General features: G+C 38.0%; 1 protein-coding gene across 2 annotated transcripts in view; it reads right to left on the bottom strand.

The window, feature by feature from the left end:
• LOC114046191 (rho guanine nucleotide exchange factor 7) overlaps nt 1–11999 on the bottom strand; it is a 317431-nt gene extending 305432 nt beyond the window's left edge. Inside the window, exon 1 of one of the 2 annotated variants that reach the window (XM_027866432.1) lies at nt 11791–11999. In XM_027866432.1, coding sequence (XP_027722233.1) covers nt 11791–11955 — 165 coding nt within the window. In that variant the 5' untranslated portion in view covers nt 11956–11999. The remainder of the gene's footprint in view (nt 1–11790) is intronic. The other variant, XM_027866431.1, reaches the window with a different exon arrangement.
• Between the last annotated feature and the right edge of the window lie 7776 nt (nt 12000–19775).

Raw genomic sequence — 19775 nt, 5'->3', positions numbered from 1 at the left:
TTCTGTGAAGCTTGGATTCAGTCAAAGGGCCACACTTGAGGACCTAGAGGGCCACATGTGGCCTCGAGGCTTTAGGTTCCCCACCCCTGATCTAGTCCAATCCCCTCATTTTATTGATGAGGAAAATGAAGACCAGCAATGTGGAATGGTTTGCCCAAAGTTATATAGGTGGCAAATTGAAGGTTTAGAAGCAAATGCAGGTCCTCTGACTCCAAATTCAGTGTTCTTTCCATAAAGTGCTATGAGACCAGATGAAGGAGAAATCATTTCCAGCTAAAATATTCTGGTCCTGAAATAGAGAAGATCACGCTGAGGGTGATTCCTAGGATAGAGCTTTGGAAAGTTTTGATGGCAATGTAGTGCCTGCACATACCATGTGCTAATCACACCAGTCTTGGGAGACTTCCTAAATCTATCCAGCTTTCCTCAAGCCTGAGACAAATAAATATGCTTTTCTTGTAGTAGACATGTACTAGCCAAATTGCACAAAAGAGTGGCATAAGTGGCAAGATGGATGGCTGTAATGACAGTTAATAAGTATATCAAAATGATATGATTAGCATATGAGAGGCAACCCTCTCAAAAGAATAGGAATAAAAATCAAAGCAGGCATACCTTGTTTTATTGCACTTCACTTTACCACATTTTGCAGATACTGCATTTTTTTTTTTATAAAAGCTTGGGGCAGCCCTGCACTGGGCAAGTCTATTGGCACCATTTTTCCAGCAGCATGTGCTCATGTTATGTCTCTGTGTCACATTTTAGTAATTCTCACAATATTTCAAACTTTTTCATCATTATTATATTTGTTATGGTGATCTATAATCAGGGATCTTTGATGTCACTATTGTATTGTTTGGGGCACCACAAACCATGACCATATTAGATGTCGAATTTAATCGAGAAATGTTGTGTGTGTTCTGATTGCTCCATCCAATCAGCTGTTCCCCTCTCTCTCTCCCTCTCCTTGGGCCTCCCTACTCCCTAAGACATAACAATATTAAAGAATATTACATTAACTTAGTTGATAGAGCAGCAACAGGGTTTGAGAGGATTGACTCCAACTTTGCAAGAAGTCCTACTATGGGTCAAATACTATCAAATGGCATTGCATGCTACAGAGAAATCTTTCGTGAAAAGAAGAGTCAATGAATGAGGCAAACTTCATTGTTATCTTATTTTAAGAAATTGCCACAGCCACCCCATCCTTCAGCAACCACCACCCTTGTCTGTCAACAGCCATCAACGTTGAGGTAAGACCCCCTACCAGCAAAAAGATTACAACTACTGAAGGCTCAGATGAGAGCACTGTTTAGCAATAAAGTATTTTTAAATTAAGGTATATATTGGGTTTTTGAGACATAATATTATTGCACGCTTAATGGTATGATGTATGATGTAAACATAACTTCTGTATGCATTGGGAAACCAAAAAATTTGTGTGACTTGCTTCATTGTGGTATTTGCTTTATTGCAGTGATCAAGAACTGAACCCATAGTATCTCTGAGGTATGCCTGTATCACACACACTTTCCACTAATTCCAGAACAGACCAAGCAAATATTGTGATGTTCTACTCTAAGAAAACTGCACAAGGCTCTTGAATGATGAAAAATGCTTCGTCAAGGAAACAGAAATTCAAATATCTTAGAGGAAATGGAAAATAGGGAACTCCAGGATTAATATTAGAAATGTCACAGGCAAACTATGAAATCATGGTAAATACCATTGGGGTTAGAGGATGCCCTGGGGAAAAATTAATTGATTTCTTGTTGGTGTGGGTCCAAAGTAATCAGTAGCCTCTGCCAATGGGTGATGTGACCCCTTGCTGGGAACAGAAAAAAAATGGCAACAGCAGAAAAAAAGCCTCCTAAACTAAGCACACTTATCAAGCTGCTCTGTTCATTTCAAATAGGAATTCTTACGTCTTTATTGTGTCATGGACCGCTTTGGCAAAGCAGAATAGAGTGTTTAAATGATTGAAGGAAATGCTAAACTTCAGTTAGAAGTTAGTAAAAATAAAGACATATTTTTTCCCCCACACAAGTTCATGGATCCTCTGGAAATCTACCTAGGGATCTCCTGGGGGTCCATGGACCCAACATTAAGAACCCCTTATTTAAAATGACCCACTGTTATTTCCTGGTATTATTTTGTTAATGTGTGATAACACTAAAGATAGTGGAATATTTTTCAACAGCACAGAGTATATATGAAGTAGGTAGTAAAATATAAATTTGAAGTCAGAAAGTTATATAGAATATCTGAACTATTCATTAGAATATTAACAATAAATTATAAGTTTACCAACTCACAGTACAGTACTAATAAAATCTGTCATTTCACAGGTATACCTTCACCAAAAGAACACAGAACATAGGAGACAGTTTCATGAGTTACAGTAGCCAAAAAAACAAAACAAAAAACTGGGGTGTCAACCTTTTGGCAATGACTCTCTCTGAATCTGGTTTGTCTGGTCCTCAGACAATGGCCCATTGCCAGGGCCTTCCATCAACCCATAAGTATTTATCAAGGACCTGCCGTGTGCCAAGCATAGTGCTAGGTACTAGGGATACAAAGACAAAACAAATAAAAACAGTCCCTGCCCTTGAGGAGCCAACATTTAATCAGGAGAGGAAAAAATGAGCATAAATAAGGACATAAAAGTATACACAAAATAAATGTTTTAAAATCCATTTCTGAAACTGAGGTAGGACCTGCCAACACACACAGTTCACTGGTATGGTCTTTGAGAATCCAAGGTCACCTCCATGCTGCAGTGAGCCATCAGAGGAGGACTTTAGTGGAGGCATAAAACAGAAACACCATGTATTTATTTGGTATTTTTCTTTAAGACAGAAGAAAACATTTATACTTCGAGCTCAGTTTTCCCACATGATAAAAGGCACTAGAGAATTTGGCCATATGGAGTTGTCCAAGACAAAGTGAACAAATAAAACAAATACAACCTCTGTGCTCCAGATACCTCTTCCCCCATGCCATCCCATGTGTTTAGATATATATGTCCTTTGGACAATAGGCTACCTCTGCTATCTTCAACTTAAAAAACAATGAAAAAAAAGGGGACTTCCTAATTTGTTTAACTCAGGCCCTAAAGACAATGGAACAATCATAAGGACGATAGTGTTTTACAACAATAGGGTTCAATGGTAGGAAGACACAAATGAACTAACCCCCATGGAGGCCCACAATTCATTCATTCATTCATTTTGCCACAGGAGCATTTGTTTCCTCTTCAGTGACAAATAATTGAAGTCTACTGCTTTTTTCTTCAGGAGGACTGGTTTAGCTCCAATCCTAACAGTTTGAAATGCCTCGTTTTTGTTGAAAGTCCATCTTCTTTAATTGATAATGATTATATTTAGCTTTAAAGGATATTATTTGGGTTGGATCTAGAACTCCTTTATTTTTTAAAATATTCAATTCCATTCTTTTGTCTGATTTTTACCCCCTCCCAGTAGGATGTAAGTTTCTTGAAGGCAGGAATTCTCGCTGTTGTATTTGTATCACTACCATTTAGCACAGTATCTAGTAGGTAGACATTTAATAGTAGGCTTGCAGAATGATAAGTTGTACCCCAAATTCTGAGATGACTGAAGCCTACAAAGTCCCCAAAGACAATAGTAGTAATAACAAAAAATCATATTAATATAGGATTTTAAGGTTTACAATGCACTTTGGGGGTCATCTCCAGACTTAGCTCAGCTCCCTGGGATCTAGTTGTAATCTGGATCACTCAACCACATTTTAAATCACTATGGCAATCCAGACTTTTAAGACCCTAAGGGGTCATCTGGTCCACCTTTCTCCAGAAATAATCCATATGTGGATGTCTTTCAAATCCTCAGTTGCCAGGGAATACCGAGGGATCTCAGAATTACCCCAGATTCTGAGCATGTAAATCAAGATTACAACTTTCCAGCGGCATCCTTTAACTCTTTAGGTGATTTTTTTTTTTTAAACAGCTAAGTAAATTGCAGTAAGGTTTTTGCAAGATTGTAAATATTTTTGCAGAAGGAAACTTGAATACTTTTTCTCATTTCTAAAAGGCCAGTGGTTGGTACCTATAACTTAAAAATTTCTTCCCACATCTAAATCTATGATTTTATAATCCTATCAACATGCCTAGAGCAATTATCATAATGAACTTCATAATAAGAGACCTATATGCTAATTTACTTCCTTTTACAGCCCTTCACCCCACTACTATTTAATACTTAATAACAATAGCCCCATCTACTCAAGTTGTTCAAACAGTTTCAGAATGAGACTAATGGGAGACTAATGGAATTTTCTATTTTAGAGGTAGGGAATGACACTGTCCCTCAAAACTGAGCTGGGTAACTTGACATAACTTGTTATACACTTAACCTGCCTCATGGAGGTAATAGTGCCTACCACACATGGATGCCACAGACTATTTTTGAAAAGTCCTTGTTTAAAATTCACCTTTTAGAGGTAAAAGTCACAACACTGAATTTTAGAGTTGGAAGAGAACTTTCAAATACGGTCCAATTGTCTGACAGATGAAGAAACTGAAGCCCAGAAATATTCAGTGTCTCACCTAAGGTCACACAGCTAGCAAACAGCCAAGCTCAGATTGGAACCAGGTGTACAGATTCCTAGTACAGTTATCCCTTCCACATTGCAGGAGTTAGGGGCACGGTGCTCCTGTGATCTGGAAACTCTGTCTAAAATTTTTTGGCCCTCCTGTATTATCAGAGAAAAAGTCTAAATTTTTTTTCTTTTTATTTTATAGGGTATTTACAGTACCTTATTTTTTTTGAGTTGAGTATTTGGTCATATGCTAAATTACACAATACTATGCATATACTTTAAGCATTTCTGAGTTTCTAAACTTTTTCTGTGTCATCTGCTGGCCTTTGTATGTTATCTGTGGCTTCGGCAAAACTCCCCCAAAATTTCCATTTAATTTATTATGCCAACCCATTATATATCAAAACTGGATGGGGAAAGTTGTAATGTGGAAGGGATAACTGTAATCCTTTTGATTGGAGTATACCACCTCCCTCCATATACAAAAGCTTTATGTTTAATGTATACAGATGAAGATACAAAAACCCAGATACAACAAGTGACTTGTATAGCCAGTTAGCTAACCTCACGGCCAGGTCTAAAACCCAGATTCTCCTGTTTCCTAGTCCAATGTTCCTTGCAAGTTACTACGCTAATTCCATGAAATCTTTATAACTACTATGTAAAATTGCTTTATTTTTGTTTTGGGTCTGGACCTGTAATTTCATTTATGTAGGGAACTCCCTAGTGTGGAAACTCCCTTGACCAATGCAAATCAGCACCTGTTCTGCAACTTAATAATTACAAAGATTTGCCCGAGCATTGAAAGACAACGTGACTGGTGAAGGGTCACAGAGCCTGTATGTCCGAGGCTGGACATTAACCCAGGTCTTCCAGACTCTGAAGTTTACTTTTTACCCACTATACAACATTGTCTCCCTTGCATGAAAGTTATTATTCATTAATCTGTTCAGGCAATTGTGTTCATCCTTTATTAGTCATTATTATTGCTACAGTTTACAATGCTCTCTCCTTTATCTGACCGATTCACTTTTTATGCCATTTACTTTCTATACCGCACAATCTAGTAGTTTGATCGTATTCTTTCTCTTGCTATTCTCTAAATTGTGTGTTTGTGTGTGTGTGTATACACCTTGTCTCTACAACAAAATTATAATGTGTTCCTGGAAGACAGAGACAGTCACATCCTCTCTTCTTGTATTCCCCAAAGTACCTAATGTGGTAGTGGAGGCAGAATAGATACTTAACAGATAGACAACTGATGTGCTTGATTTTTAAGAACAGAAAACACTAGAGTGGAAAGTGAGCAAGTGGGATGGCTGGGCATGCATTCCACGGGAGAAATAAGAGAGTAGAAAGATTTAACCAACAAAGTGCATGTGCACTCAAATACACGTGATACTAAACAAGCTGGAAAAGAAGTGGGATGGTAGATCATGTCATCCTTTTCTCAAAAATAAAGCACTCATTACAAGTTTGGGGTAAAGGATGAGGATAAAGAAAGGGTTCGGATTTAACATAAATTCTTTACATTTACTAGCCAGCTGTTAGGAAATTATGCGGGGGTTTATGTTGAAATTAAACTTAGGTTTGTTTACTTTATCTTTAAAGAGTTGTATATTAAATGCAGTTACTGTGAACCAGATGTTTCCTTCAGTACAACCCCATTCACCTCTTCTTTTGCAAACAGAGAAAAGGCACAAAGGGAAGGAGAAAACCAAACACAGGAAACTGATGCTGACATGGTATCTTAAAACTACATGCTCATAAAACAGGGCCTATAGTGTTCCACTCTTAATCACTATTCAGCGTATCTAACAAAATTCATCTCTTCATTCTCATGTAAAATGAGTTAATTAGCAACCCTGGTGTGGCAGATGAAGAGCTAGCCTCAGATTCAGGAAGATCTGGATTCAAGTCCTACAGCTAACCAATAGTACAGGAGTGGGGAACCTTCTAGGTCCTTGGGTGCAGCCTCTTGATTGAGTCCAAGTTTTACGAAACAAATCCTTTTATTAAGGGGGTTTGTTCTGTGAAGTTTGGATTCAGTCAAAGGGCTGCACTTGAGGACCTAGAGAGCCACATGTGGCCTTGAGGCCACCGTTGCCCACTCTTGCCATAGTGGCTGTGACTCCGTAAGTCACTTAACCTATCAGTGTTCTAGGAGACTCTCAAACACCATAAGTTGCAGCAAAGATTCTAACATATAGGAAGTTTCCTTATCCCAGATTTTTTAATATTAATGAAATCATAGTTCTAGTCCTTACCCCAATTGGCAACAAGTTAATTTAATTAATAGGAAGTTCTCTTGTGACATTCAAAGACCTCTTAAAATGAATTATGTTTATCAGTCTTTTTATTATTTTTAATATCTATTAGTTAACAATATTTATTGAATACCCCATAAGTTGCTTTAAAAGATATGGTTACCTAAATATTGCTAGTGACTCAGTTCTTTTTTTTTTTTTTTTTTGTTAATAAAACGGTAAGAGGGGAACAGATTTCTGGCGGTATGCTCAGGAAAAAAGTAGGTTGCCATTTGTCCAGTATATTGGAGAGAGGATCCATTTACAGGAAGGGTTAAATTAGAAAGGCCCTCTTGGGTCCCTTCCAACTCTGAGACTCTGTGGTTCTGTGAAAATATCCTTTCTCTTTTTATCATTTTCTCAAGAATGGCTGAGCTTCTGTTTTTCTTTCCCCCTGACTCCCAGGCCAGCAGCAGAATTTGGAGACAGGTTGGAAAGAGTAAAGGAACCCATGTTTTAGGAAAGTAGGGCTGCCATGGATGCATTTTTCCTAATTCCTGAAATGGTTTGTTGACTCTTTTTGCATAGATATAGAAGCCAGTGACTAGTTGCCAGATTTTATTTTAGAGAAGACAGTATCTATTCTGTTGGGTGGGAAATTAGAAACAATAGAACATGAAAGTTTTGAGTGCTAACAGAAGGTATCAGCATCTCTGTGGGTTCAAAGGCATATCTCTCCCTGGTCTAAATTCCTGTGGCACCAGCAATCTGCAGCATGCATTATAAGATCTGATCACTAACAGTCTCATATTCTGTTATTTTAGGTATTTACATCATATCTCCCCAATTAGATTATAAGCTCCTAGAGAAGATGTACTTTATCTTTGAATCACTCACAGCAAGTAACACAGCAGGGCATAGCACTAGGTGCTTAATAATTACTAACTTGAATTGTCTTAATTATTAAATGCATTCAAACCGATAAAAAAAAATGAGACAGCTGTCCCTGCACACTGAAATACAGGCTAACCCCCCCCCCCCCCACACACACACACGCAGAATTCTGGGATAGTATCTCCTCTGTTATTACTGTGTACAATTTTAGATACACAAGGTAAATTTACATGCTCCTCTGCTTTCCAACAACTTGCAAGGAGGAATAAGCAAAGTTTCCAGAGAATGAGGATTTCAGAGGTATTCAAAGGTTAATAAAAGTATCATTAAAATAGAATTTTTTCTCATTATTTTTATTATGGTTTTAGTTTTCTTACAAAAATTGTGTGTCCTTTAATTATCTGTTACTGGTTTTTCTCACCAAATAATTTTAAGATTTTTAGAGTGTTAATTTTGTGCCTCTTGAGGTATTTAAGCAGTCATCTAGCACTGTGGCCCGCTAACTTCATTCATTAGAGAAGCTCAAGTTTATAGTTTACTCTGCTCTAGAGTCACAATTGATCACAAGGGTGATTGTATCACCAAAACTTCACTACCACTAAGAAAAAAACAATTGCTGCACATGGGATTTTTTTCCTCATAAACAAAGCTTTTTAAAAATACATTATATTATTGCCACAGATAGAAAACATAAAAAATATAGTCTTGATAATATTACAGAATTGTTTCTTTTCCACTTAAATATAGACAAGGTTTGTAATTTCCTCTTTTTGCTATTACATCTCATTCTTAAAAAAAAAAGAAATGCTGTGCAAAAAAAGAAAACCTTAAAAACTCTAAAAATACATAAGAGAAAAGTACAAAATATAAAATTAAAAGAATATTCTCCTTTCTATTTCTCCCCCACCCCATTACCAGCTCAAAAACAGGACAAATGGGTGTAATGGAAGAAACAAACCAGCAAATGCTTTACCTAATTAAAGACATCTGAGAATTCTTTGACAGCCTTAAAACTTTCCTTAATAATGAGTGCCCTTCCCCAAAGCTAATGACTTTAAATTGTGAATTTGTTAGTGTTGGGCTACAAAACTGCTTAGTTAAATATTTGTTATTAAAATTGTTTTGATAAAACAGGGTACAGGGACAAGGATTCAGATCCTTTAAATTTTAAAGAAGCCAAGACAGAGACTGCTTACCCCACCCCCTTGTCTATCATCTCAACACTGAGATGCAGTGAAATTCAGATTTTTTTTATTTTAAAGGAAAAATTGTCCCATTTCATATTCCACTTTCAAGTGAATCAGAATTCTATACATCACAGCATATGCTATTTGATATGCCCACCAATATTTTTGTAAATAAATAACTTTGCATAGGAAAACAATCGGGTTTATAATTCCTCTGAAATTCCTCTGATTAGGAGGACTTTTCAAAACTGAGGCTTTACCCCTACAAAGCCTTCTTTTGAACCATGGATATTTCTTAGTTTATAATTTTATCATACATGATGATAGAATGATCTTACACTATGACCTTTGAAAAGTGGAAAATAATATTCAATAAAAGCAATTGCTGAATGACTTTAGAGGGTTGAGTCTCAACTTTAGCATTCATTTTGATACTTGTGACTTACTTAAGCCATAATTTATCTGAAACCCTCTCTACTCTTTTTAATAGATGATATGATCTCTGAAGTTTTTAAAGAATAGATTTCCATAATCTAAAGAGGAATATTAACCTGAAACCATTGATTACTGAAATTTACTAGTTAAAGTAACTCTAGAGGCCTATCTATAATAGTATACATTTCCAGAGAACTGTGTTTGCTCTCCGCACAAAAGATTAACTTCCTTAAAGTATTGCTTTTATAAAAAATCTGACAAATATTTTGTCCATAATTCTGCTAATTTATCATGTAGTTTCAGTACTTCTCATCTGGTTTTTATTACTAGAGATACGATATCTAAATGAAAACAAAGTCTTTGGGGTTTTTGAAAAGTTAGCTCCTGCTTCTTTTTTCCTATCTTAAATCATAATTCTATTATGACATCAGGATCATTTACAAGCAAAACATCTTTATTTCAAGGACAAGCAAAATAGGATGAACTTACTAAAAAAAAAGAGAGGGCACTGTTTTTATGAAGTTGTTCCCTAGTAAGGAAAATATAGAAAGCACGTGATATGGGTCATCTTTGGATCTTGTAATAGTGAATGCTTTCTATATTGGAAGTGCCTCATAAATATTTGTTAATTTGTATTACATAAATTCTCATAATCCACTATCAATAAACAGGCTGTCTTTTAAAACGAAATAAAAAGGCCATATTCAAACTTATTGGTGAGATCAGTAACGTTGTACTTTTCTATTATATTTGACTATCTATAAACAACTTATGATTAAATTGCTACTTCATTGTCTGTAATGGCTAATATCTGGCATAAAATATTAAAAATAAAAATAGATAATTCTCTCATTATTTTTAAGACATTGAAAATTCTAATTCTGAAGTGTTCAAATTTCGATATTCAACCCTTCTTATAATTGACCAGTTTTAATACTGTCTCACACAAGAAAATATGGTACTAGAATTTAACATTTAAAAGAGTGAGCATCTTCTTTGAAATCATATGCACTGGATCCTCCCTTTTCTCATCTTCTTGCCCAGCATGAATATAAACTTTAGGCACTCAAAGATATGCAGGTCAAAGTTCGCACATATGTTCCCCTGAATGAGTATGCAGCTTATTGGCTGTAGACCTTATGAGTAACAGGATCTCTAGGGCTATCAGTTCTGTTCAGATCCAAGGTCTAAATCTGGGAATAAAATTCAAGGATCTTAAATCAATACTTACAGGTTTAGGGGTTTCAACTGAAGCGATCCCAGGATCCTTTACTTAGACTATAGAAGGAATTCTTGCTACATCTAAGTGATAAACCATCTCCCAACCTAGCCCTCAGCTTTTGTTGAGTACATGCGGGGAAAATTACAAAGTAACCGGCCCGTTTAGACCCCCTCCCCCTTCCTCCCTCCCCGCAAAATGAGAAAAGTTGAATTGTTGAGCGTGACCAAAAAATTGGTCCGAACAATGGGATTTCTGAAAACTGTGCCGTATTGAAACAAGCTTTTCTGTTAGGGTCACTGAACCGCATCCACCTCGACTTTTTGCAAAACCAGAGAAGCAACTAAATATTGGGCAGAAATAAAAATTATAAGTTATTCTCAGCTGGTGAAATATTTTCCCTCTGAAATCGGGGAGCGGTGGTGGTGGTGGGAGAAGACGCATGGCTAGGTTTGGATACTGCTGCACCTCCTCTCTCTCTCCAGGTCCTGCTGCTTTAAAAGTGACCCACCCGGCAGCTATATGCAGCCGCCGCCGCCTCGGAGCCCCTCGGCTCCCTCTATTCCTGGCTCCCCCACCCCGCCCCCTCCCCACTTCCCCCACACAATGGCGCCTTCGGAGCTCCCGCTAGATGGGTTCTCCGGCTGTCTAGGGGGAAGCGTTATTCACCCTGGAAAAGCCGCACGCTCCTTTTCGCGCTGACTGGGCTTTCCAAAGGGAGATCAGCGCACAAAGGAAAGTGCGTAGGGCTGGTCCCCAGATCGTACGGCGCGCCGAGGCTCCAGAGGCTAGCGAGGAGGGAGCGAGCTATGAAGGCACCAGCGGGCTAATGCATGACCCATGTGCCCCAGGGCAGTGCTGTCCCCAGCCCCAAGGGGTTAGGTCATTGTATCGGAGCACATTCAAAGGCGTTCCCCGGCTTGGGCTTCAGCGGAGGCTGAATGCGCCCAGCCCCACGGGCTAAGCAGGGCATTATTCCGGAGGTGGTCGAGCCTTCAGTGGGAGAGGAAGGGGCGGGGGTGGAGAGAAAATGGTGTGTGTAGATGTGTGTCTGGGTGATTGTGTGGAGTGTGGCGTGTGTCTGGGTGTCCAGTTCTCTGGTGAAACACACAATCAAGCAAAGGCTGACATGACCAGATTTTGTGGAGAAGAGGAGGGGTGGGGGTAGGGTGGGGTGGGGTGGGGTGGGGAGAGCACGGTGGAAGGCGTGGAGAGGTGATATTGCACTTACTTTCTCTATGGTCCCAGGGAGCAGGCGGTCCAGCAGCCTGCAGAGGACCACCCCATCTTTCAGAGACGACTGCAAAAAGCCCTCCGGGTCCGAAATGGTTTTTTTGGGCGACTCCAGCACCCCCAAGGTAATCAGCCACGTAACGGTCTGTTCGGCGGAATTCATAGCTGCCAGAGGAAGAGAATCCGCAGGGAAAAGGGAGAGAAATTGCACACGGAGCCGCCCCCCCCCCCCCCCCCGCCTCTTTCTCTGTCGCCTTTTTTTTTTGGATCCCCCCCCTTTTTGCTTGTGGTTTCACATTGGAGCAGCAGCGGCTAGAGCTGCTGATCCCACCTCCTCCTCCTCCTCCTCCTCCTTCCCCATGTAGATGCAGATGATGACGATTGGCTTTGCGAAATCCAGTAGGTCCAGTTTCTCTCTCTCTCCCTCTCGTGCGTTTTGGCAGGCTGTCAAGTGCCTTTTCATTATATGCACATGAACCTGCAACAGCAGCAGCAACAGCCTGGCGCCTCCTCCTCCTCCTCCTCCTCCTCCTCCTTCTCTTCCAAGCCTTCCTTCAGCTGCTGTCGCCCAATGACATCACTGACAGGAGGAGAAGAAAAGAAGATGCCGTTTGCAACGAGCTCCACATCCTGTCATCATCTTAGCGTGTTCTAGCCATTAATACGAATGGCAGATGGATCCGCCCTGCATTAGGTGCCCGGGGCAAGGTTCGGTTATTGAACGCATACTGGCGTTCGCTTTTACGCACGTTTGAGCACGATACATATGCACAAATATGTGTCAATATACCTCTACAGAACCAATTTCTAAGGATTCATAAATTGATATACTGAATAAATTGCAAATGTAAAATATGCTCGTGGGATATAGCAATACACATAGCCACATGCTAAATATATTTATATACTCAGGTATATATTATTTAAAGTCTTTTTTGGTAAGCAACGTCTGACAGAAGTCCCTTTGACCTCTAGAGAAACTAGTTCATTTTCTGTTGCCGGTTGCAGCCTTTTATCATCGAACTGTACCAGTGAGATGTGCCCATGTGCACTTTCTTTTATACAATATGTTAACCATTTGCGCTTCTGCCTGGGCAATTTTAAGCAGACACCATCTGGAAGAGTCTTCCTTTACTCCTTTCATTCTCTTTCCTTATGGCTCACTCCTTTGCTTAAAAAGACGTACAGTTTTTCGATTTTTATGTGTGTTAGAAAAAACACACACACACACACACAACAACCAAAGATTTCCCACAATGCTCCCTCCTCCTTATATTTATGGCAGTTTTATTTTAAAAGATGTAAGTGGTGAGGAAGGGGGCCCCAAATACTTGGCATTCTCACTGTTACAAGTCAACAATCACGTAACATACGTTTTTGCTACGTTCGAAACTAGATGGGTCTAAAATGGGCAGGAGTGGGTTTCAGTAATGCTGTTTGTCCCTGTAAACGTGAACTGCAATCTAACTCTATACAGCTTGTGTCTCGTGTGCCCCCTAGTGGAGGGTTGGTTAATGCGGCTTGCTGGCAACTAAACGCCCCTTCAAAAGTCTCATCTCTGGTTTGTTCTAGGACAGAATAACTACTGGAAACTTGGTAGTTATTCCATTTTGAATTGAGAGATTCGATCCAAAAATTTAGGGGAAAAATTCGGAAATAGATATAAAGTAGATTTATTTTGTTTGATTGGCTGATTTCTTAAGTTGATCTGGGAGGAATGTCCCAGTTATCTCAGATCCAGTAGATATTTTTCTAGAAAGAACTTTAGGAGTAGTCATGGAGCATACAGCCCATGGTTAGCATGGGGCATAGTGGGGGTGGTCAGTTAGGAACCAGTATCATTTTTCTTTCTTTCATAGCCTTAGCTTCAAAACATTCAAAACCTTACTGCTATGTAAATGAAAAAAGCTTTTATTTAAGAAAAAGAAAGAAATGGCTAATGATGAAATAGAATATGCTGGCTAAAGCATTGGCTTTCCTTTGCTACATTTATTTCCACTCATTATGTCTACAGTCTGCCAATGTTTTCCTTGTTTGCTTTTTTGTGACTTTCCATAATGATAGTTTATGGAAGGGGCTGGAAAGCTATATAAGATTTTTAAATATCCAAAAGAATTTAACAATGTTCCCCCCTACCCCAACTTCTGCTTTCATTCAGTACCCCACTGTTGTAGGCAATTAATGCCATTATTCCTATATTTCCTGATTCAACTTCACCTCCTCTATTTCCTCTCCATTATTTTAATTCTCATTCACATTTGTATGTAAATACTCACTCAAAATAATGCCAGAAGCAGCTTGATTTTTTGGACAAAAATGGCAATAAATACCATGTTGTTTTCATATCAAGGCACCAAATCTGTTTTTATGTCCCTATGATCATACAAAGAGGCAGTGTGTCATAGTGAATACAGAATTGGCCCCAAAGCCAGGGAGACCTGGGTTCAAGTCCTGCCTTTGGGACATCCTGGTTGTTTAACCTTGGGCAAATCATTTAACCTTTCAGTACTGTAAGCAGCTCTCTGAAACCATAAGCTGCAAAGAAAGTCGCAACCTGAATTGATAGAGGGAACTTCTTCACCTGGGAATTCCCTATTCTAATGAAACCAATCAGTCAACTAGTATTTATTAAGCATCTACTATGTTCCAGGCTCATTGCTAAGTGTTGGGGATACAGAGAAAGGTAAAATATAGTCCCTGCTCTCAAGAAACTTAAAGTTTTATCGGGATGGGGGAGAAAGCATGCAAACAATGTACATATAATGATGTGTACAGGATAAGTTGCAGATAATCAGCAGAGAGAAGACACTAACATTAAGGTCCACTTCCTATCCCCATGATTATGCTAAATAAATAAATAATACTGCTGCTTTCCTTATGTGGTGACCAAGAAAAGGGAGGTAAATATCTGGTACAAGAGTTTTGACCAAATGGTGTTTATCAGTATTATCAATGTAAGCGTTTCCAGAAAAATCTTTCCCTCCTCCCTTGTATTCACTTCTATTAAGATGATCCATAGAAGGAATTTAGAATAACATCACTACATTTGCAGATAATGTTGCTCCTTAGGATATGGAGAGGGTTCTGAATGCTCAAAGTCTATACCAGAAGACCAAACTTCCTAGAAGTTTCCATAAAGCAGGAAAAACTGTGAGTGTGGAACTGTCATCCAAGGACCAGCCTAGGGTAAGTTCAAAGAGCCTCATTGCCAGAAAGTTAACCACCTAGTGATTGGGGTTGGGGGTGTCTAGGGCACATCATGAAAATGTCTACTAAGGCAAGAGATAGTGGGATATCCATTAAATCAAAAATCTTTTGAAGTTCCTAAGTATTGATCTAGCAAAGCTGCTAATACTCAGAAAGACAGGATAAATTCAAAATGTCTTGATAAAATAGTCATCATTTGGACTTTTAAATTATGATGTATTTCAAATAGATCAAGTAAGGGAGCTTTCATTAAGACAAAAATAAGGTATCAATTATTTATGACTTAGTAGATAGGTAGAAACGTGGAGGTTAATTAATTTGCCCAAAGTCATGCAGCTACTGTAATGATCCCTAAGGTGTGTTCTAGCTCTAAATTTATGACTCTGTAGTTATCAAAGGTAAGATTTGAACCCAGACCTTTTTTGGCTCCAAGTCCAATACTCCGTGCACCAGGCCATGTTGCCTTTCAAAGAAGTTGGAGAAAGATTGGCTAGCAGGAAAATGTCCACCCAGCACTAGGCTATAACAAAGAGACTTTGTGCAAGGAGCAGGAAAAAAATCTTTCCACTGAACTATGAATTAATCAATATTGTGGCCAGTTGAGGTAACAACACTTCAAAAGATATATGAAAGAGTGTCAAAAGAAAAACAACAGAATAATCAATGGAATAAAATATAGGTTTTAAATAAAAAGGTTGAAGGAATTAAATTTGTCAAGGGAAGAAAAGCGTGAGTCCTTCAAGTATTTGGAAGGTTTTTTAATGTAGAGACTATCGAGAATTTGCTTCCTGTATCTGAGTAAGATCAAACAAGAAAAACAAGTAAGTCGAATTTAAAACAGGACAGGCAAGGTTGATCTGTGTTCCATTCTCTTTCAGCTCCAAGAACTGGGATGTTTACTGGTTATGGGAAAGTACATTTTGGATAATAACAGTACTAATAACTCAAATGCAAATGTATAAAGAACTTTGAGGAGAAATTTCCCCACAGCTACTCAGAGAAAGGTTTTGCAAATATTCTTACCCCCATTTTTAAGGGGAGGAAATGAGGGCTCAGTGTGAATGTGAGTTTGATTGGACAAAGAATCTAAGCTTGTGGTTTTTAGTGTAGTAGAGAGGTATGGCACATGTACAAATAATTATTATACAAAATCCTTGAAATATGCAAGAAAAACAACAATAAGCAAACTATGTGCAATTCAAGGGGAAAAGGACAAAACTGAACATGACATCAGAATAGACTTCTTATAGGAAGTAACATTTGAGTTGGGCTTTAAAAGATGGGAAAAAATGTGGAGTTGGAACATTCCAGGCCTAGGAAGAAACTGGAGCAAAAATATGATATAGACCAGGATTGAATATATGTGTATGTGTGTGTGTGTGTATTTATATCTGTGTATGTATGTATATATATATATATATAGTGTGTGTGCATACATAATAATTTTGTTGCATTTTGTTCATTTCTGTCATATTCAACTTTTTGTGACCCAATTTGGGGTTTTCTTCACAAAGATACTGGAGTAGTTTATCATTTCTTTCTCTGGCTCATTTTACAGATGAGGAAACTGAGGCAAACAGGGTTAAGTAACTTCTCCAAGGTCACACAGCTAGTAAGTGTCTGAGGTCAGATTTGAGCTTGGGAAGATCATCTTCCTGATTCCAAGCCCAGTGCTCTATCCACTTTACCACCTAGCTGCCATGTGTATAATAATAGCTTCTTAATTTCTTCTTAAGAAACAATTTAATAATAGCTAACATTTATATAGCACTTTGAAGTTGTGTAGATGTATGCATATATAGATACATATATAACCCATATATACATATACATGTGTATATAAATGTATACATATATACATCTATATGTACATAAATATTTATATATACATTTTAGTATATATACACATATACATGCACACATATACACAAATAAATATTTTTTGTGTTGATCTTAAGTATACATGAATATATGTGTGTGTGTATATGTGTATAATTTCTTAGACATGTAAGTTGGAGTCATGGGCATGAATGAGATTGCTACGGGAGAGAGTTTAGAAACAGAAGAAAGTAGAGGACAAGACCTTGGTGATCATTCACCTTAAGGAGTTGAAAATAGAAAATGATTCCGTCAAAGTCTGTGGAGCTGTGATTAGACAGGTAGGAGGATCAAGAGGGTTTGGTGTCTCAGAAGCTGAGGGAGGAAAGAATATTCAGATGAAAGTTGTATTCAGCAGTGTCAAATGCTACAGAGGAGATGAGAGCTGCAAAGAAGTCAGAGAGGATGGAGATTGAAAAACAGATTTTGAGATGTAATCCACAGTGTAACACCTCAAACTCTGGACTTATACCTATTGGGATAAATCTTGGAAGCAGCACCCAGTCCCCTCTCCTCCCCAATAACTCTCTCTTTGGCTAAGAAGGTCCCACCTACATTAACCTCTGGGAAACTTCTGAACACAACTAGCTTTCTCATGACTAGTTGTTTGTTTGTTTGTTTGTTTGTTTTATGTAAAAGCTCCCATCCAGATATTCAAGATAATGATGAATATTAGATAAAATAAAAATATTAGGTAAAAAAATTAGGAAAAAAATTTTAGGTTAAAAAAAAAAAGAACTATGTTGACCTTTATTTTACCTCACAAAAATGTACACAACATATTAAGAACTCACAGTAAGGATGCCCATCAATTGAAGAATAGCTGAACAAGTTTAATATATGATTGTGATGAAATACTATTGTGCTATAAGAAATGACAAGCAGAATGGTTTTAGAAAAACTTGGGAAGACTTACATGAACTGATGCAAAGTGAAGTGAGCAGAACCAGAAGAATAGTGTACGAAGTAACAGTAATATTGTACGATGATCAACTGTAAATGACTTAGCTATTCTCAGCAATACAATGATCCAAGCCAATTCTGAAGGTTTTATGATGAAAAATGCTATCTACCTCCAGAGAAAGAACTGATGGAGTCTGAATGCAGATCAAAGCATACTTTGTAAACTTTCTTTATTTTTCTTATGGTTTTTTTTGTTGTTTGGTATATGTTCTCTTTTGCGACATGGCTATGTGGAAATATGTTTTTGCTTGACTGCCCATATATAATCTATATCAAAACTCTTGCCTTCTCAAGGGGAGGAGGAAGGAAGGGAGGGAATTTGGAACTCAAAAATTATGAAAAATAAATGTTAAAAATTATTTTACATGTAATTGAGAAAAAATAAAAACATTCTTAAAAAAAATAAGAACTCAGAGTAGCCCAATTAATACAATTCTTCTCCCTCTCCAGAAAATCCCACCTTTCTCACCTTCCAGCACTATAGATAGTACTCTAGACTCATAGCACCATCCTATAATTTGTGCTCTCTTCCAAAGGAAACCAAACTTGGGAATTCTAGATATGTAGCCCTTGCACAATATAGCTAATCTCATTTTCACCCCAGTGACAAATGAAAGTCTCCAACTTTAATGTATTATCCTATAGGTTTAGATTCAACTTGAAAGGAAAATGAAATTGGAGTTGTAACCCTCTTCCCATATCCAAATAATTCAAGACAATAGGGAAGAACAGAATCAAGGTTTTTTGCTTTCTCATTGCTTTCATTATTTGATGCTTCTTTAATTAATGAAACTGAGAAGGGCTATATTCAATCATTTTCTTCCCCGGGTGGTAAATGCTACCAAGGCATTTGCTGTTTATGTCCAAAAGGCTGAATCTCTGAACTCTTGAACTTGGGATTTCTAAAAGGCAACCCTGAGGTTGACACTATCCAGAAACTCCCTTTTCTTTCTCCAGAAAGAAGGCTGGATGCTGGGATCCTCCTCTCTCCAAGATGTAGATGCTACCCGGGAATGCCTCTTCTTCTATCTAATAAGCTGGGTTCTGGAAGTTGGAGAAAATTAGGCTTCTTTGTTTCTGTTGTGTAATTTTACTTGGATACAGGAAGCAAATTCTCAGTATTAAAAATCCTCCTCTCTAGATGAATCTTCTTCTCTAGTCATGAGTGGGTGGGAAGAGAAGTGTTGATCCCTCAATAACCAGTGCCTCTCTTAATGATTCTGCTGTCTTTCTTTTGAAAAGGGAAAAAAGGGTCAATCATATGATGGAGACTCCCATTTCATAGGCTTAAAACAAAAGGGCAACTCTGACCTATAATAATTACAACCAACCAAATCATCTCCAGTCATTGAGACTCAGGCACTGCTCATTCAGTGCTAATAGGTGCCATGCAATCAGAGTGCTAAAGGAAGACTCATCATCCTGTAAGTTCATCAAATTGAATAGGGAGCTCTTCTGACCAACTTCTTAAAGTGATTAGAATGTCACTGGTGCTCTTTGAGAGGATAGTTTCAGGATAGCCATGAGTGCAGAAGCCAGATTGTAAGACATTAAGGATAGAATGGGCTGTGAAGCAATGTAGGGATCCAATATAGAATCCTTTTTTTTTTTTAAGTATCTCTTTTATTATGAATTTAACTGTCACATAGAAACATGAACATTTCAATAGGCAAAGAACAAAAAGGAAGATAGTAGACGAAACTATAAACTTCTATTAAATTTAATGCAGAAGTAACATAATTACCATGCTTGTTTGTTTCTCCTTCAAGAAACTTGACCAAGAATGGGAAAAGAGAGATGGGGAGGTAAAATGGATAAGGGAAAAAAATTTAGATTAAGATTGGGAAGATTTGGACTTGTATTTAGACAGATGGGAAGGAGTCAGTGGAGACTGAGAGACTGAACATGCATAAAGGTAACCGGAAGGAAAAGGAA

The sequence above is a fragment of the Vombatus ursinus genome, unplaced genomic scaffold, assembly GCF_900497805.2.
Source record: "Vombatus ursinus unplaced genomic scaffold, bare-nosed wombat genome assembly UNPS02014781.1, whole genome shotgun sequence".
Lineage (NCBI taxonomy): Eukaryota > Metazoa > Chordata > Mammalia > Diprotodontia > Vombatidae > Vombatus > Vombatus ursinus.
Note: the sequence above shows the minus strand (reverse complement) of the source record. Positions and strands in the feature narration are given on the sequence as shown.